General features: G+C 44.5%; 1 protein-coding gene across 1 annotated transcript in view; it reads left to right on the forward strand.

The window, feature by feature from the left end:
* LOC311253685 (dihydropyridine-sensitive L-type skeletal muscle calcium channel subunit alpha-1-like) overlaps window positions 1–19,420 on the forward strand; it is a 344,036-nt gene that overhangs the window by 29,986 nt on the left and 294,630 nt on the right. The window contains exons 4-6 of the mRNA XM_084347719.1: window positions 8,580–8,722; window positions 9,058–9,210; window positions 13,236–13,441. Of these exons, the coding sequence (XP_084203845.1) occupies window positions 8,580–8,722; window positions 9,058–9,210; window positions 13,236–13,441 (502 nt within the window). The remainder of the gene's footprint in view (window positions 1–8,579; window positions 8,723–9,057; window positions 9,211–13,235; window positions 13,442–19,420) is intronic.

The following is a 19,420-nucleotide window of genomic DNA, read 5'->3' on the forward strand; positions in this document are numbered from 1 at the left end:
TGGACGCGCACCTCATACTCAAGCCACTCAGCTAGGTCGAGCAGTGTTGGTATAGGAGTGTGGATGGGATTCACGAATCTCTGGAAGTTGGCTCTTAGGTCGTACAGCAACTTGGCTAAGAGGCGAGATACATGTGAGCCGCACCTCAACTCCGTCCAACCCTGTTCTCCCAACTGGTGCAACATGCCCACTAGTGCACGGACTTGGAGTGCAAATGACTTGAAGGCTCTGATGTCACCACTCCTGATGCTAGGTCCATCCATCAGTTTGGTGATCCGCTTCAAGGCCAGATGTTGAGGTTGACCATACATCTCAGTGAGTGCTCTCATGGTGTCATTAAATGGGAATTGACTGTTGCTGTATTAATCAGCGATGAGCAGTGCTTCCTCACACTTAAGGTGATCGGTTAATATCTGAAACTTGAAATGTTCTGGAGCGTCAAGTGGGAGTATGTTATCTAAAGCTAACTTCAATCTTGCAAACTCACGTGGGTCTTCATGTACGAGATCAAGGATTGTTGGTTGAGGGCCATGATAAGTCTCTGCCGGTGGAGGTCTGCGAAGAAGGGTTGGAGTCTGAGGCCACTCATCTGCTTGCAGGCGATCAGGTGGATACTGACTGAGATCACCAGGGTAGCGGTTATCCCAGTGCCTGTACTGATCAGTATGACCATAATGACCATATCCATGAGCAGGACGGTAGTGACTGTCAGGACAGCTTCGGCGATCAGGGGAAGGATACATGTGATCTCGTCTGTAGTAGTTATCATTATAGCGGGCTCTCAGATTATGCAGTCTATGAGATCTGGCAGGCTGACTGTAGCTGCTGTCATGACGATCGTAAACATCATCAACCTGGGGATGATGTCTGCTATCAGGCTGTTTGATTGTAGCACTATGATGAGGGCGGTAACTGTCTATAGGCTGACTGGAAAAAGCGCCAGGGCTAGGGCACGAGGTGCGTTGTTCTTGATAAAGCTGCTGTGACTGTCCCCTAACAGTTGAATGTTGAGGTGGAGGGAGCCTCTCACTCTCTGTAGTGTGAGGGAGGAGGTCTTGAGATTGAGGGGATGACTCACCGGAAGATGATGATGCCTGTGCTGCGCCCTCACTGTGCAACCCTGCTCCCTTTAGACTGTGAGTGAGCTCCTCGATCTGGTCACGCTGGCTGTCCTGTGGGTGTAGAGACTTATCACTGACTGGCACCTGTGGGGCACTCTCATGCTGATGTGGGTCTCTGACTGGCACCAGCTTACTAGTGTGCTCAGGTGTGGATGACATCTCCTCCTCACCCAGTCTGGACCGTGACATGGTGTGCTGTGAAGCTAGTACAGGAGAGCTAGAGATGACTTCTGTAAGGCGTTGCACATCTCGTCGAAGTTGATCATGTTCCTCTCTCATATTATGAATGTATTGAAGAACCTCGGGAGAAGTAGTCCGTCTGACCTGTTCATCATATGGGAGGCGGTGCTTAGCGGGGTGACCCACCTCATAGTCCTGGTGGTATGATGGCAGTTGGCTGCATCGGCGCGGGCGATCAGACTCTCTGTAGGCGTCTCTCTCTTCCATGCTGAACATGTAAGGCTGAAGCAGTTGCTTGGATCCAGCTCGAAGGACCAAAATTGTATGATAGATTATATAGGATGGCAGCAAGCGCTTCAGGGTGTCGGGTCAGGACACTGTGGTGATGTTCAGAAGTGCATTAATCAGAGGCAGAGTACTTCAATACGGTTCAAGTGATGTTTATCTGACTTTTGGGTGAGTGAGAAAGTGTGTGTGTGTGGTTTCTGCAATACAAGAACAACGATAAAGACAGATTAGAAAATAAAGTACAACTTAACATAAAACTAAACTGGGCTAGACATATATCTCTAACCAAACAACTTAAATACAGCTCCAGACTAGTTATGAACTTAAGAGTCATGAGCATTAATCTACTGGCTTGGATGCAACAATACAGAAACATAAACCTCTAAGGCTATTGCTAGTTTCCGGCTAGCTTCATGTTGCTCATTAGCGGCTAATTGTTCATCAATAAATACACACAGATAACAAACTACTGCCATCAAACAGACTTGTGGATAAACACAATCAACAGAGTGGAACACGATAAGAAAAACACAGCAACTTACATCTTAAGTGACGCACACACTAACGATCATCTTTGCCGATCTGTGTCTCAGCAAAGATCTGCACGTCCGCGGTGCGTTCAATGACCACAGAGACTATTGGAATTTTCCACCAAGATACAAGTCCATGGTGTATTCAAGTTCACAAAGATTGTGGGATTTTGGGGCTTGAGGCTTAATCTATTTCCATGTAGGCTCCTTCAGCGCTTCATCCTTGTCCTTAAATACTGGCAAACTGTTGCATTGTTTAGTTCACCTCAAGCCTTCCACAAAACAGAGATGGAGCCTTTTCTTTTAGTGTTGGAAGGTGTTTGAGTGTGTTGATCTCTACTTGTCGAGATAGAAGCAGCAGCTTCTTCGTGAAGGCCTTGACTAGGCTGTTCATCGCATGTGCAGACCCTTTCCTTACAATTTTGCATCCAGTTCATTCATGAGGGCAGTTACGTCAACAGTAAAATCCAAATCAGCCAACCAGTCTGTACTAGTTAGGTAATTTTTCCATTCATCTGACAAAACTCCTGATTTCAGGCCCTACACTCATTTGACCTTGCTCAGGCTGAGCCACATGGCTGTGTGGTAGCCCATGTCTGTCTGTCCAGTCTCATGCTCTTCCAACTGTGCAACTTACTCGCTGTGATTTAATGCTCTTCCCCTAAAGAAGTTTGTAACATCAACAATATGGTTTATTTTCAGTACTGACTTGCAGAGCATCTCTTGATGAATAATACAATGCATCACGGGCATTCCACCCACATTTTGAAATAAGTAGGGTGGACCGCCGCATGTTTCCTGTGTTTAAGATGCGTTGGCTCCACCGAACGAGCCTGTAGACACTGCAGCTGTAACAGCCAGTCTTGGTGGTGTGTGTGCATCCGCTCCACTGCTGACTGTTTGATTTAAACAACGCTAAATCTCAAGCACAGTGCATTGACACCAGACAGCCACTACAGTTAGGAAATAATAACGTGTCTGTTATGCAGACAGAGATTTTCGTGGCCCTGATAACTCACGGGACAAGAAGAAGATCAGTGGGAACCATTGCCACAGCCGAGTTCCTGTACTCAGCTGCCCTAACCCTAACCCTGTGCCGATGTTCAACCAGAGAGAGGGAGAGTGCTCAGTAGGCTACAATGAATTTACTGTTTAATCAGACAACAAAAGAGACAAGAATTAATTATCTAGCATGCTACTTCCTTACTGTATGGTCAGAGGCTATGTGGTGTTAATGAACTGACATTTTGTTTTATGAGGGGTAGATGTTATAAAAATGAATTGAAAACTAATAGTGACCAATTAAATACATTTACTTTTTAATTGCAACATAATTTAATGGGAATTAGATACAATGTAACTTTTCATATAAAACTATTACTCATTAATTAAATGTATTTAAATTTAAAGTATCATTGCATCATTTAAGCTGATATATTGCAATCACAACTGCATTCTGTGGACATTTCATCTGGAAAGAGATTTGATTTTAATACCTTGCAGTTCAATTTACCGCCATTTTTATGTAAGACGCTATTGAAGCTATTATAGATTGAATTAATTGAATCAATTTACATACTTTAAGCTTTTTAATATATATTCAAATGTGTGGTCTGGGGCACCTCCTCTGGATGAAATAATTGATGATGAGTAATTGTTTATCTCATTAGAGTTTTCAAATTAAACTGACCCAGAAATAAAGCTTTGCAATAAGCAATCTATAAAACCTTGTCTGCCCTGCAAATTTCTCTCATTGTTGTCTTAACTACTATTTTAAAATCAGCACAACAAGGATTTGTAAATCTTTGAGCAGATTTTTGAGTTATGTTGGGCCAACTCCATAGATTGCTCATGTGCGCACGTCTGAACCAGTTCGAACCGATTCTGCTGAAAAGGTGCGTCCGTCAGACATTTTGTGGATCGAAAAACATTTTTGGGACTACGACTTTGAGCTTCGGATTTTCACCTGGTTTGCCGCATGGTGTTCGGACATGTGTGGGAGCTGACAACAATTTTGCTCAAACAGGTAAGCTAAGTGTGTTTTTACTTTCATCACGTTAAATTACGTTAGTTCAGACTGTCTTTTTAACTGCACATCTGCTGTGGCTAAACTTTTCGTTTTGTAATCCGCACGCGCGTCGTCATGCAGACGCTTTCATGGGGCAGACATATGCAGCAGAGCTCAGAGGATCATATCAGTGTATGCAGGCATGTAGGCCATCAAATTAGACAGTGATGTAAGTAGCTCAAAGACTATTTTAATTGTACTAACGGTGTGTGTGTTTTTTAAAATTGACAGTGTTGTTTGAACCACCCAGTTTATCCGGTGCAATAGTGGGTAAACTAGGTGGTTTAAACAACAATGGTGCAGTTCGTTTATTAGGTGAACGCAACCGGAGCTCGGTCTGCTCCACCTGCCTGGTGTCTCAATTTAAACTCTGTCTCCTAAACTTTATTGTCTCAATAAAGTTTAGCGTTAGGCCTACTTCTCAGAGTTTCATTTTCACTATCGGGAGTCCTGTAAACATGGCGTACCACGCGTCTTTTCCCGGTCAGTGGTCATGGAAACATGACTCTGCTTGTGGTGCAGCATTTAGATCAGAGTGAAAACAAACATGTGTGAGCAGTGGATTCTGTGAGTGGTTGAAGCCTGCTGAAAACCAATGTCAAGGCCGCTGCAACTTGTGTAAAAGAACGCTGCAACTTAGGTATAAAAATCATTACAATCGCATGCGAAGTCAGAGGAACACAAAGCAACCGGAAAAGGGCAGGAGCAAACAATGATGATATTAAGGTTCAGTCTGTATAATCCTTAAATAAGTATTTTGTAGCGATTATGTTTTAAAATTAATTTACCAATTATATTCATAAATTAATATAAGCTGATTCCCAACACACTTTTTTCTTGTCTCTGTTTTTGGCTTGTTGATGTATTCAGCTCCTGCATCTAGGGATTCCTTCTGTGTTATGTGTGGTTGTTTTATCCCATAATGGCTGTTACAGTTTGCGTTCAGGCTAAACTGACTTTATGCTATGTGTGTCTCTTGTGTTTCAGGGGTGGATTTCATGCAGTGCAGATTTTGCAAATTCGCAAGCTCCAGTCAAGAGACCCTTCTGAAACATCTTCGCCTTCATCAAGGACAAGGTGCACACTGGCCTTGCATTCACACAGACTGTGTATGTGTATTTAAAACACCTGGAGCATTACGATCACACCTCTCCAGATCACACTCAACAGTGAAAATCCATGAAAATTCAACATTTCAATGTGAATTGTGTGATTTTAAAGAGATTTGCAGTGAAAAAAACGTTTTGGAAAAATCTCAGACATCATTTAAAGAACAGAGAAACTGTACAATGTCCCTTTCTAAGGTGTACCTTTAAAACAAACACTCGCCCAACCATTAGTTCTCACAAAAGTCGAAACCATAAAAATTGTACACATAAGGATTTTCGAACAATACGAAGACCTGTTACTGAAGAGGATCTATTCTCAGCTATTACTTCAGCTATGTTACCATTGCTTTGGCTGTCAGATTCCAGTTTATAGCTGCCTATTTTCTTCTGCCTTTTTAACATTTCAACTGCTTTTAGCCCTTATGAAGCCAATCATCTCTCAGCTTACACGTTATTAACATTACAGACTTCTCTGCCTTGGCATATCTCTTTGGCCTTCTGTATGCCCTCAACATTGATTATCCAAAAACAGATGAGGTACACCTTCGAAGCAATTCACACCATCTTTTTTGAGCTTTGGTGGCTCTCGATGCTGGCACACAAGGTCTCTCAAAACAAAGCTTTTACTGTGACTGTTAATGGGGTTCTTTAGCCTGTTCTAGTGTATTGTGGTTACACTGTGGTTAACACTCATGTAAAACAAAATAACCAGTTAAAATAGCCAGAAGTTCTTGTTCACATGTAAATTCAGAAGCCACCAACCATAGGGGGGAAATAACCATTATTTACATGTTCAGTAAGCCTAGTATTGATTTCAAATCATCAGCATGGAGGAAGATTCACCCTGAGTGTTACTAGTGTTACAGTATGCATGTTTCATAATCTGCAACAATGTGATTACGAAAAACCCACAGGTACAGAGCAAATTAATTCATTAATTTCTCTGAGCTAATTGAAAATCAATGTATTGTTGTTTTTTTGTTTTGTTTTTTACAAGTCTTTGTATGTGTGGTGGTTAACCCGTCTGTTCACTGTTAAGCTGAATAAATATTTCAGATAACATTCAGCTGTAGTCTGTTTTATTAATTATCCATCTATTGAGCATTTTTCAATAGAATTACAACAACATAAATTTTGCTTGATTTATAAAGGTAAAATTCATGTTTATCAACAAGAATATTTGTGTTTGGTGAATCTAGGAATATATGCCATTGAAGGAATAATTGTACGTTTATTCAACAAGAATATCTATGTTTAAAGAAGGTAGAAATACATGACATTGAGGGGAATAATTGTTTGTTAATTCAACAAAAAAATCTGCGTTTGGTGAAGGTAGAAATACATGGTAGTCAAGCAAGAATTTCTTTGTTAGTCTCACAGGATTATCCTAATTAGGTGAACAAGAAGATCAAAGTTGGCAGAACTCTTGGCAAAACTTAAAAACCTCAGTTAAGTCAACAACAGCAGGCAAAAGTTGAGAAAACTCAAAAATCTCTTGCATCGTGTTGCCTTGATATTTTACGTTTTCTCAACTTTTTCTTTTTTACAGTGTAGGGGGTGAACCCCAAAACCTCTGATAAAATTGTCCCAGCCACATTTAAAATGCTTCCTAAACTGATGCAATACAGAAATAATAGTCTCTGCTCTGGATTAATCTCAGTCACTTTATTCTGTCCTCTTCAAAGGGCATTTTTCCCAGTTAAATTAGAACCCCCATCAGCTGTAGAAACCAAAGAACTTTTCCCACTGAAGTCCTAACATTTGTATGCATGGATCTACATATGCAATTAAATCCTTACTGTTTGTTGTACCTTCCACTGATTGCTTGGAAGACAGTTTTCTCCATAATTTCAACATCTTTGGTTATTCTTTTTATGAAGATCAGTAGTTGGGGTGTGTTGCGCACATCACAACTTCATCCAGGGCCAAGGAGAAAACATTGAAAACCGTTTTAATTTTCAGCTGTAGCTCCATATTTCCTGCAATGTCCTCAACCCTCCTTGTAACAGTTCAGCTTGAGAAGGACAGATTTTGAAAAGACTCAGGCACTCCTTGAAAATTTCTATTTGGTGATTTTTTTAGGTAATAGCAAGCATAGCAATTTTCTTTTTTTTTTACATGTCCTTCCTTCGGTGCATGAAGCTTCGTAAAACGGCCTTGCTGCTTTTATAGCACAGCTAGCTATTCCTCTGCGGTTCTCCCCTTCTCATCTTCCAACAAATTTGTTCTATGTGTTTGTTGTCTTGAAGTGATGGCTCAGGTTGTGGTCTTTTAGTGCAGCCTCATCTTCATTGCAAACAAAGCAAAGAGCTTTACCACTAACCTCAGTGAAAAAATACTTATAAGTCCATGACTTATTGAACCTTCATTTTTAGTAGGTGACTTCAGTTTGTACCTCCATCAACAGCATTGCATAAACAAATTAAAAAAAAACACCAACACAACCTACTGTGCCTCAGCTGCCTCAGCAGATGACAGTCTGACTTCAAACATCACTCATGTCAATCAACTGTGACATGAGAAGGCACACTCACAATGCACAAGCATTTAAAAATTGAAGCCAATTATGTTATTTGATTGGATTTTTTTTTGTTTGTTTGTTTGTTTCATTAGTAAAATGGTGTGGTTTATTGTCGTGGGCCAGATAGAACCATCATGGGAGGGGTGACAGTTGTTATGAGGAACAAAGATTACAGACTAGGAATGATTCAAGTTCTTGTTTGCATTTAAAGCAGCAACTTTGACATCAAATCATAGTAATGATGTTGACCAATAAGACAATGCACAAGCAATTTGGTGATATTTCTGCAGCTGTGATCTTGGAATAAAATCCTGAATCCTCCCTCTGAGGCTGAGACAAGATCGGATAAAATGAATGACATAAGTGAGACAACTAAGACAAGATCGGATAAAATGAATGACATAAGTCATCAATTTCTACTGAAAATTCAAGATAGCCATAAAGGCGGTCATCAAACTGATGCACAATGAAAAAATAACATTGCTGATGGCTTCTGTAGCTTGTTATGTCATGCATGATTAAGAGTTCACATGGATCATATTGGTATACTTTGGTATAAGATTTTGAGTGTAAATTTTACACCCTTTTTCTTATTTTTGAAAGTTATAACATACCAAATTTCTGTATGAATTTTGAAACAGGGTAAAATCCGATTTGGTGAGTATTTGTTCCTCTAGAAAGTCACCGCCCCCCACACCGTTACAGCCCTTATTCTGACAATAACAGAGAAAAACATCTTATTTTCTGTTTCTATCTCTCCAGCCTGTTCACTGTGGCTGTGGATGCCATTAACCACATCAGTGGTGTTGAGGCTCCAGTTGGAGAAAAAGGTGGTGGCTTTGATATGAAAGCTCTGCGGGCATTTAGAGTCCTTCGACCACTCAGACTGGTCTCTGGAGTACCCAGTAAGTTACTGTCGAATCAGAAACTTGACTGACACAACTGTACACTTAAACTGTATTTAATTTATAGAACGTATGTAGTTTAATTTCCTCATACTGTTATCAATAGTACCATGTTTATTTTACTATTATTTTTACTTTATTTGTAGCAGTAATATCATTCTGAGATTTAAGTCAATGTTGACAGAGGCACTAGCTTATTTCACTAACGGTTATTAACCATAGAGGGAAGACTGCTTACTTGAGGAGAAAATAAGTGGTGGTATTTTCTTTTTTTTGTTTTTAATACTTAATTACTTCAATATTTGTTTTAACATGCATCCTGTTTTTCCCCTCAGGCCTGCAAGTGGTGATGAACTCCATACTGAAGTCCATGCTGCCTCTTTTTCACATCACTCTACTGGTCCTTTTTATGGTCACCATTTACTCCATTATGGGATTGGAGCTCTTCAAGTGCAAAATGCACAAGACCTGCTACTACACAGGCACAAGTAAACATAGTTATATATGACAGTAATACCAGGGATGCATGTGATTGGTGAAATGGTATTGGGGCCATATATCATCCGTAATCATGTATTGAGATAGTCAGTACAAGACATAGGCCAGTCTTTGTCATTCTAAACATTGTTGTCTTTGCTGTCTGTAACATTCTTTGGACTTTCAGTCATGGCAATCAGTTTGTGCACATAATATTACTTTATATGACATCAGTAATTATTTTGTCACTCAAAAAGTATGTAGTCACAGGAGAAGACTCTTTGTTTTGCTCTTTGTTGCTGAAGGCCAACCCTACATGCCAGATGGTTTGTGTCACAAAATGGTTTGTATCGCAAAACCATCTGGAGAGTTGCCACTAGAAACTGTGTGGAAAAGGGTAGCCACTTTAAAAATATACCTTACATGTAATTTGACAAATTATCTGTGTATCACCTTATATCATGGGCAAGCTTCAACCAATCAGATCAAAAGTAGGAGAGTGCTACCACCAGCGGATCCAGCTGGTAAACTAAACTAAAAAAGTGAAAATATCTTTTCCATGGAGAAAAGCCTTCAGTGCCATTCTTTGCTCTTCTTTCAATGACATGAACTCTCCAGATATTAGTGATGCAAGCAGCATCTATGCTAACCTGTTGAGGAGCCCCAATTGTTATTTTTTCAATGAACAGTCGCTTGACTTATGGTCACTGCAATTGTTTATCCTGTCCAAACTGGAGGCAAACTGTCCAAGATCTTTTTAAAAGTGAGTCCAGTGTAAATGATCGTCCCCTATTACTTACATTGAATTACTTTTAGGAGCGATCACCTTAGTCTGTTAGGCAGGAGAAACAATCACAGCCACCAAAAGGCTTTGACATTTACATATGGCAAGTGATGATTGCATTAGGAAAGACCTAAAAAAAACTTGCTTTGAAACATGTCATTAACATTTGGTCACATATCTGACAAAGAACAGAACAGACAGAAATAAATAACAACAAGGAAGTTTACGTCGCCTGGAATGGTGTCACCGGGGCCCCACCCTGGAGCCAGGCCCGGGGTTGGCGCTCGCAGGTGAACGCCTGGTGGCCAAGTTGCCCACGGGACCCGGCCAGGCACAGCCCAAAGGAGCGACGTGGCCCGCCCTCCAGTAGGCTCACCACCCGCAGGAGGGTCCAGAAGGGGTTGGTGCGGTGTGATTTGGGTGGCTGTCCTGGACGGGTGCCCCGGCAACCCAATCCCCAGACGGTGACTCTAGCCATGAGGACATGGAATGTCACCTCGCTGGGGGGGGAAGAGCCTGAGCTAGTGTGGGAGGTTGAGCGCTACCGGCTAGAGATAGTTGGGTTCGCCTCCACGCACAGTCTGGGCTCTGGAACCCAACTCCTTGAGAGAGGCTGGACTCTCTTCTACTCTGGAGTTGCCCGCGGTGAGAGGCGGCGAGCTGGTATGGGCTTGCTCATAGCTCCCCAGCTCAGCCGCCATGTGTTGGAGTTTTTCCCGGTGAACGAGAGGGTCGTCTCCCTGTGCCTTCGGGTCGGGGGTAGGTCTCTCACTGTTGTTTCGGCCTACAGGCCAAATCAGGGGTACTGGAGAGTGCTCCAACCGGGGACTCCATCGTTCTACTGGGGGACTTCAACGCTCACGTGGGTGGCGACAGTGTTACCTGGAGGGGTGTGATTGGGAGGAACGGCCTCCATGATCTGAACCCGAGTGGTGTCCATCAGTGCACGTGGCACCAGGACACCCTAGGCCGGAGGTCAATGATCTCCGGCCTAGGGTGTCCTGGTTAGAGGGTGGATCGGGCTTGGAAATTAAGCCCGTGCCCAGCCCGAACCCGAGACTTTCAGACCCGACCCGACCCGAGCCCGAATTAATTAATTAAAAACGAGGCCCGACCCGGCCTGATACCCGAATTTCATATGCAAAATTCACGTTATTTTCAATGACGTTATTTTTCTCTCTCTCTCCCTCTCTGTTATTTGAAATGAGAAGCGGTAGTGGAGGAGGAGGTAGGCTACCGCCTGTCCATCATTTTAATTCACCAACTGAAAAACAGCCATCCATCATTTCATGAAGTGTGCCTAATGAGCGCTCATGAGGAGGAGTCTCCTCTCTGGGCGTAACACAACAGATCTGCCCTGAGTACCTCAAGTCTCTGGATGTTGTGGGGCTGTCTTGGCTGACACGTCTCTGCAACATTGCGTGGCAGTCGAGGACAGTGCCTCTGGACTGGCAGACCGGGGTGGTGGTCCCTCTATTCAAAAAGGGGGACCGGAGGGTGTGTTCCAACTATCGGGGATCACACTCCTCAGCCTCCCTGGTAAAGTCTATTCCAGTGTACTGGAGAGGAGAATTCGGCCGATAGTCGAACCTCGAATTCAGGAGGAACAATGCGGTTTTCATCCTGGCCGTGGAACACTGGACCAGCTCTATACCCTCCGCAGGGTGCTCGAGGGTTTATGGGAGTTTGCCCAACCAGTCCACATGTGTTTTGTGGACTTGGAGAAGGCATTCGACTGTGTCCCTCATGGCATTCTGTGGGAGGTGCTTCGGGAGTACGGGGTCGGGGGCCCTCTCCTAAGGGCTGTATGGTCCCTGTACGACCGGAGCAGGAGTCTGGTTCGCATTGCCGACAGTAAGTCAGACCTGTTCCCAGTGCATGTTGGACTCTGGCAGGGCTGCCCTTTGTCACCGGTTCTGTTCATTATTTTTATGGACAGGATTTCTAGGCGCAGTCATGGGCCGGAGGGGATCTGGTTCGGGAGCCACTGGATTTCCTCCCTGCTTTTCGCAGACGATGTTGTCTTGTTGGCTCCTTTGAGCCAGGACCTCCAGCATGTCCTGGGGCGGTTTGCAGCCGAGTGTGAAGCAGGTGGGATGAGAATCAGCACCTCCATGGCCTCAGCACCTCTGAGGCCATGGCTCCCGATTGGAAAAAGGTGGCTTGTTCCCTCCGGGTTGGGGGAGAGTTCCTGCCTCAAGTGGAGGAGTTCAAGTATCTTGTGGTCTTGTTCACGAGTGAGGGAAGGATGGAGTGCGAGATTGACAGGCGGATCGGTGCGGCGGCTGCAGTAATGCGGTCGTTGTATCGGTCTGTTGTGGTGAAGAGAGAGCTGAGCCAAAAGGCGAAGCTCTCGATTTACCGGTCAATCTACGTTCCTACCCTCACTTATTGTCATGAACTTTGGGTCGTGACCAAAAGAATAAGATCCCGGATACAAGCGACCGAAATGAGTTTCCTTCGCAGGGTGGCTGGGCGCTCCCTTAGAGATACGTTGAGGAGCTCTGTCACACAGGAGGAGCTCCGAGTAGAGCCGCTGCTCCTCCACATTGAGAGGAGCCAGCTGAGGTGGCTCGGGCATCTGTATTGGATGCCCCCTGGACGCCTCCCTCGAGAGGTGTTCCAGGCATGCCCCACCGGGAGGAGGAGACCCCGAAGAAGACCCAGGGCACGCTGGAGTGGCACCTGGCTGGCCTGGGAACGCCTTGGGATCCTCCCGGAGGAGCTGGAGGAAGTGTCCGGGGAGAGGGAAGTCTGGGTGTCCCTGCTCAGACAGCTGCCCCCGCGACCCGGCCCCGGATAAGCGGAAGAAAATAGATGGATGGATGGATGGATGGATCTGACACAGCCTGGTATCTTATTAATCTATACTTAATTCAAAACTACTTGATGTGTCTGCCTCAGCTAAGGATATGGTAAAAAAAGAAAAAAGAGAAAAAAGGAAAAAAAAGCTGAGGCTGATGCATGATTGATGCATTAACAGTAGAAAATATACTGAAGCTTGAAAAGCCCTCTAACCCATTTTCAATTGAGAAATAAAGATCACCTGTATGGGATTAGTACTATGTATTGGCCAATACTTAGTTTGTTAGTTGATGAAAAAGTCAGATAGTTACATTTCCAAGTAATGCTTTTATGTGTAAACGGTTTGTTGGATCTTTTGACTATACATAGCTTTGCATTGTCCCATATATACATAAATGCATACAGCAATCAACCAAAACATGACCATTACCCTCTTCTGGTCTTCAGACATCATTGCAACAGTGGAGAATGAGAAGCCAGCTCCATGTGCCCAAGCAGGGAATGGTCGACGTTGTACCATCAATGGCACAGAGTGTCGAGCTGGCTGGCCAGGTCCAAACCATGGAATCACTCACTTTGACAACCTGGGCTTTTCCATGCTGACTGTCTACCAGTGTATCACCACACAGGGGTGGACTGATGTCCTCTACTGGGTAAGGTTTATATGTAGTGTAAAAGCAAACTGGTTTACTCTAATCTTAAGTTGTTTTTGTAGTTTTTATTTACTCAAGTTTAGTTGTGATTAAATTACAAAAATACATAGCCTTTATTATATTTCTGTTTCATTTTTCATTTTGGTGTCTCTGTGGTGAAAGAGTCTGCATACCTCTCATTGGAGTGCTATCTTCTCAAAGTTGCGGCCCTAGCTGTGTAAGGGTTATTATGACGTTTTCCATCCTGATGCACTGAGTATCTTTAGTAGACTGGTTACATTCTTAAAGGAATAGTTCACTCTAAAACAAAATTCAGTCATTATCAACTCACCCTCATGTTGATGAGAAGTCCGGTGTAGTTTCTTATTCCTCAAAGTGCAGCTGGAGACCCGCGGGGGTACCCTCCGGCAACGATAATCCATATAACGAGCGTAAATGGTGTCCGAGAAGAAAAGGTCCAAAAACTACACAAAAACTTTGTAATATTCCTCCATACTGCTCGTCCGCTGCAATCCAAGTGTCCTGAAGTGGTGACATCCAGAGTTTACTCGAAACGACGTCATTTAGTACATTTTTACAGCCTAAACAGTCACTATGCTATGTCTGCCTGGAGGCACGCTCCGCATCCACGTGAGTCTCCCTCACAGCGGATTGCACTACGGAAGCCGCGCTGAACAAGATGAACGAGACTCGCGATAGATACACACCGGTATTTACTTCCTGCTTTGAGCGACCGAGCAACACACAAACACAAGAGGGATCTGCCTGCACTCATGATTTGAAGCTTTGACACTCACAGCAGCATGTAAATACCAGTGAGTATCTATCGCGAGTCTTGCGAGACACTTGTGGAGCTACTTAACTCAGAAAATGTTGGAGCGTTTTAAATTTACCATCAGTTTTCATGAAAATGCCCATATTTGCAATCTACACAGATGAAAATAATAAATAAATAAAATATTCTCAGAAGTGACGTGATCGAATAAAGACAAAAAAATGTAAATGAAACTGCTTGAACTCTCTGCCTTACAATGCGCCATCAGACAGTCTAAACAGTTGCAATGTATTCCGGGGCAGCTGAGAATGTGCAGTAAGCTCCCCCTAACACTCAGAAATTCTTACCATGTAGTGTACTTCAGGGTATTTCTTGTGTACACAAAATCTGCATACTTTGAAATACGTGTCAATTTGTCGTACCACCACGTCCTTCAACGAAAACTCCCAATGTTCACAATACAGCACCATTGAGGTCTTAAGTGTTGTCTCATGTTTGATGCAGATTTGGTCATTAGGCCAGGCGAAGTCTCTCCTTAGACTACTGGCATGTAAAGGCTGGGATGCTTACCAAACAAAATTAGGGGTAGATCCTACAGTGAACTGTGGAGTTACAGCAACTTCCTGATTCTTGGCGAAAAATCAATATTCATTGCACCACCACGACCACAGCCATCAATGAAATCTCAAGCTTTTGATAACTTTTCATCAGAAATGTCTTAAGATTACCTTGACAAACTTTGAAATCGACTGGGTTAAAGCTCTAGTTTAGGTTCTTTAAAGTATAATGCATGCAAATTATAAATCATACGTGTAAATAAAACTCGTCACCAGGGCTGCTCTTCAGGGGGCACTAGCTGGCCATTTTGCCCTATCCATGGGCAAATTCCATTATAGAGTTTTCAACTACCTTTAGCCCCTCAAAAAAGTGATTTACTTTAGGGAAAGAAAGAAAAACAGAAAGAAGGGTCCTGGCACTGTTTGTTACTCAGGCCTGTTGGTTTTAATAGGGTCCTAGCACTGGTTCGGTGTTTGGGCCCTAATAATTCCTTGCATTTCAAGAGGGTCCTCACACCATTTCTGTGCTCAGGCCATAATAGTTATTCCTTTAATTCAATAGGGTCCAACGATTACAAGAGAGTGCCCCTCAACTTCCGGCGCCGGCGCGAGCAGGACGCTTATCCAGTAGCCCCGTACATGTCGTGTTGTTTTTTATACTTTAAGTGTGTTTTTTAAACTTTTAACTCAGTAGATTACACTATCCGTGTATAACTTTATGTATCATATGGATACAATGACTTTTTCGGGCAATATAGCGGTGGACATCTTGCTTATTCAAGGGAGAAGCTGCTTTCACTACAAACAATGGGACGTGCCGGCATTTTCCACCACATACCTGAGGAGCTGAGGAGGAGGCACCGAGGCTGCAGAGCCGGAGCGAAAGTGAAGGCTAGGCTAGTGCCCTTGTGAGGACGGACAGGACGTTCAGGGTGTGCAGTTTATTTTGTCTCTCTGAAACCTGGCCAACCCAGAACACCCCGGACGCTAATGTGGATCTACCTGGATCGGGAGTGTGGACGCAGTGGCAACTGTGGACACAGTGGCAAAAGCAAAGGAGGGGGACTCGCACTGTTTATCAACTACAGATGGTGCAACCAGGGGCATGTTACGGTGAAGATCAGAATCAGAATCAGAAACAGATTTATTGCCAAGAGGGATTTTACACCGACGAGGAATTTTTCTTGGTGAATAAAGTGCATGCATTGAAGACAATAAACAATAAACAAACAAACAGTGACTATAATATATGCAATATAAACAATATAAACACTATAAACACACAGAAGCAAAAAGTGTGGGATGGCTGATAATTGAAGACGGAAGATAAAATATAAAAGATATCAAAAATACAGGATGTACAAATTCTGCATTAATGTAATGCAAAGATTTAAGGGCGGTGATGGGTTTGAGTGCAGGAGTGCAAGAGACAGTGTCAGTGGGGGTGGGGGTGGGGGACCTGGGACTTGTTGAGGATCCCAACTGCAGAGGGGTAAAAACTGTTCATGTGGCAGGCGGTTTTGGTCCTGATGGACCGCAGCCTCCTGCCAGAGGGGAGAGTGTCAAATAGTCTGTGACCAGGATGGGAGGGGCCGGCCACAATCCTACCTGAACGCCTCAGAGCCCTGGAGCTGTGCAGGTCTTGAAGGGATGGAAGGTTGCAGCCAATCACCTTCTCGGCAGAGCGTATGATGCGCTGCAGTCTGCTCTTGTCTTTAGCAGTGGCAGCAGCGTACCAGACGGTGATGGAGGAGGTGAGGATGGACTCGATGATGGCAGTGTAGAAGTGCACCATCATCGTCTTTGGCAGGTTTAACTTCTTCAGCTGCCGCAGGAAGAACATCCTCTGTTGGGCTTTTTTGGGGAGGGATCTGATGTTCAGCTCCCATTGTAGGTCCTGGGTGATGATGGTGCCCAGGAAACAGCAGGACTCCACAGAGTTGACTGGGGAGCCACACAGGTTGACGGAGGCGGGTGGGGCTGGGTTCTTTCTGAAGTCCACTACTATCTCCACTGTCTTTAGAACATTAAGCTCCAGGTTGTTCTGGCTGCACCAGGTCACCAGATGGTCAATCTCCCACCTGTTGGCGGACTCATCCCCGCCAGAGATGAGCCCAATGAGCATGGTGTCGTCCGCGAATTCCAGGAGCTTGACTGACTGGTGACTGGAGGTGCAACCGTTGGTGTACAGGCAGAAGAGCAGGGGAGAAATAATGCAGCCTTGGGGGGATCCGGTGCTGATGGTCTGGGATTCAGAGACATATTTCCCCAGCTTCACGTGCTGCTTCTTGTCAGACAGGAAGTCTGTGATCCACCTGCAGGTGGAGTCAGGCACGTGGAGCTGGGAGAGCTTGTGAGAGCTTGAGAGGATAGTGTTAAAAGCAGAGCTGAAGTCCACAAACAGGATCCTGGCATATGTTCCTGGGGAGTCCAGATGCTGGAGGGTGTAGTGCAGGGCCATGTTTACTGCATCGTCTACAGACCTGTTGGGTCTGTAGGCGAACTGCAGTGGGTCCAGGAGAGGGTTGGTTAAGGATTTGAGGTGGGACAGCACAAGGCGCTCAAACGACTTCATGACCACAGAGGTCAGGGCGACGGGTCTGTAGTCATAAGTGTGGTCCTTGGCTTTTTGGGGACGGGGCAGGCTGGCACGTGACATATTTCCAGTGAGGTGTTGAAAATGTCTGTGAACACTGGAGACAGCTGGTCAGCACAGTGCTTCAGGGTGGATGGAGAGACAGAGTCTGGTCCAGCTGCTTTGCGGGGGTTCTGTCTCTTGAAGAGCTTGTTGACGTCCCTCTCCTGCAGGCAGAGAGTCGCCACTGTGGTAGAGGAGGGGAGGGACCCAGAGGTGTGAAGTGGAGAGGCCCAGGTTCCTGCTGAGCTGGGGGTGGGGGGGTCGGTGAGATGGGAGAGGGTGTCGCGGGGGATGGTGTCAGGACTGTCCCTTTGTCTCTCAAAGCGACAGTAGAACTCATTCAGATCGTTTGCAAGGTCGCAGGTCGTTGACGGAGTGGGGGTTTAGGTTTGTAGTTTGTAATCCGTCTGAGCCCCTTCCAGACAGACCCAGAGTCATTAGCTGAGAACTGGTGTTGGAGTTTCTCAGAGTACTGTTGTTTAGCTTCTCTCCCCGCCTTGCTAGCCCAGTTTTTTTCAGATTAGGCAGCTGGCAAAGGTGAAGCCTTTCCTTGCACAACAGTTCTTTGAAACAGTAATCCATGCCTTTATTACATCCCAGCTAGATTACTGTAATGCACTTTACTTTGGAGTAAGTCAGTCTTCCCTCGCACGTCTCCAGTTGGTGCAAAACGCAGCCGCTCGCCTCTTAACTGGAGTACATAAGAGGGAGCACATAACTCCTATCCAGACGCGCAGCTTGTGAACAGGCAAGGCAGGCAACTGCTTGGGGCCCCGACTTGCCAGGGGGCCCCCGAGACCCGGGGCCCAAGGGCTGTTTTAGGAATGTTTCAAAAATATATTCGACGCATGTCCCCCGCATGCACCCACAGAGGGGTGCTTTGGCACGGTCAAGATTAGGAACTGAGGAGGAGTCCTGAGGAGTCCTGAGGAGTGAGGAGTCCTCACACAACAGTCCCTCCCGGCTGCAGTCAGAGTAGGAGAAGTTCACCCCTCGTGTCCAGACTGCGAGTCAAGCATGCGCGAAGCCGCCGCTGGCTGATCCCTTTGAAATGTAAAAACTTTAACATTGTTATGTGAATTAATTCACATTCGGTAAGTTTGCAAGCTGAGCTGGACCCACACTCCATTGGCCGTGACCGACTCGAGTGCGGCTCTGCCTGGCCACTGCCATGGACGCGGTTATGGTCAGCAACAAGTTACAAAAAAAAAAAAAAAAGTGTCACCTAAGGTTAGTTGCTGTCCCGTCCTCCTTGACAGGAAGTAGCAGCACTCTATTAAATTATTAGAGCTAGCAAATTAATAGTATTAATTTGCTAGCTATTAGGGTAGAAGAAAGTAAATAAGCAAACTTATTATGTTATGGGAATTTTTGCTTGGGGCCCCAACAGACTCTAGAATCGCCTCTGCTCCCATCCTGGCCTCCCTCCACAGGCTGCCTGTGCACTTTAGAGTCCATTTTAAGATTCTTTTATTTGTTTTTAAATCTTTAAATGGCCTGGCCCCGCCTTACCTCTCTGAGATCCTTTAACCCTACACTCCTGCTCTGTGACTCTGGTCAGCTGATCTGCTGCTCCTGGAGGTACCGAGGTCAGAGGGGATAGAGCTTTTTCTGTTGCTGCTCCTAAATTATGGAACGAGCTCCCCTTGCACATTAGACAAGCCTCCTCACTGTCCATTTTTAAAACTCGTCTTAAAACCCATTTTTATTCCTTGGCTTTCAACCGCGCATGAGACTCTGCTCTTGTTTTAGTGTTTTTTGGTTTGTTTTAGTTATTGTTTTACTGTTTTTAATTTGTTTTAGAAACAGTAAAACAATTACTTTAGTGTTTATACCTGTTTTATTTTATTGTATCTATTGTTTTTAATTGTTTAATGTCTCGGTGTTGTTTAACCTGTTTATGTACAGCACTTTGTTTCGGCTGTGGTTGTTTTAAAGTGCTTTATAAATAAAGTTGCGTTGAGTTGAGTTGCTAAAGCTATACTTCGACCTCTTAAACCTGTCCCTGT

This window comes from Pagrus pagrus (genome assembly GCF_965226575.1).
Source record: "Pagrus pagrus genome assembly, chromosome: 3".
NCBI lineage: Eukaryota > Metazoa > Chordata > Actinopteri > Spariformes > Sparidae > Pagrus > Pagrus pagrus.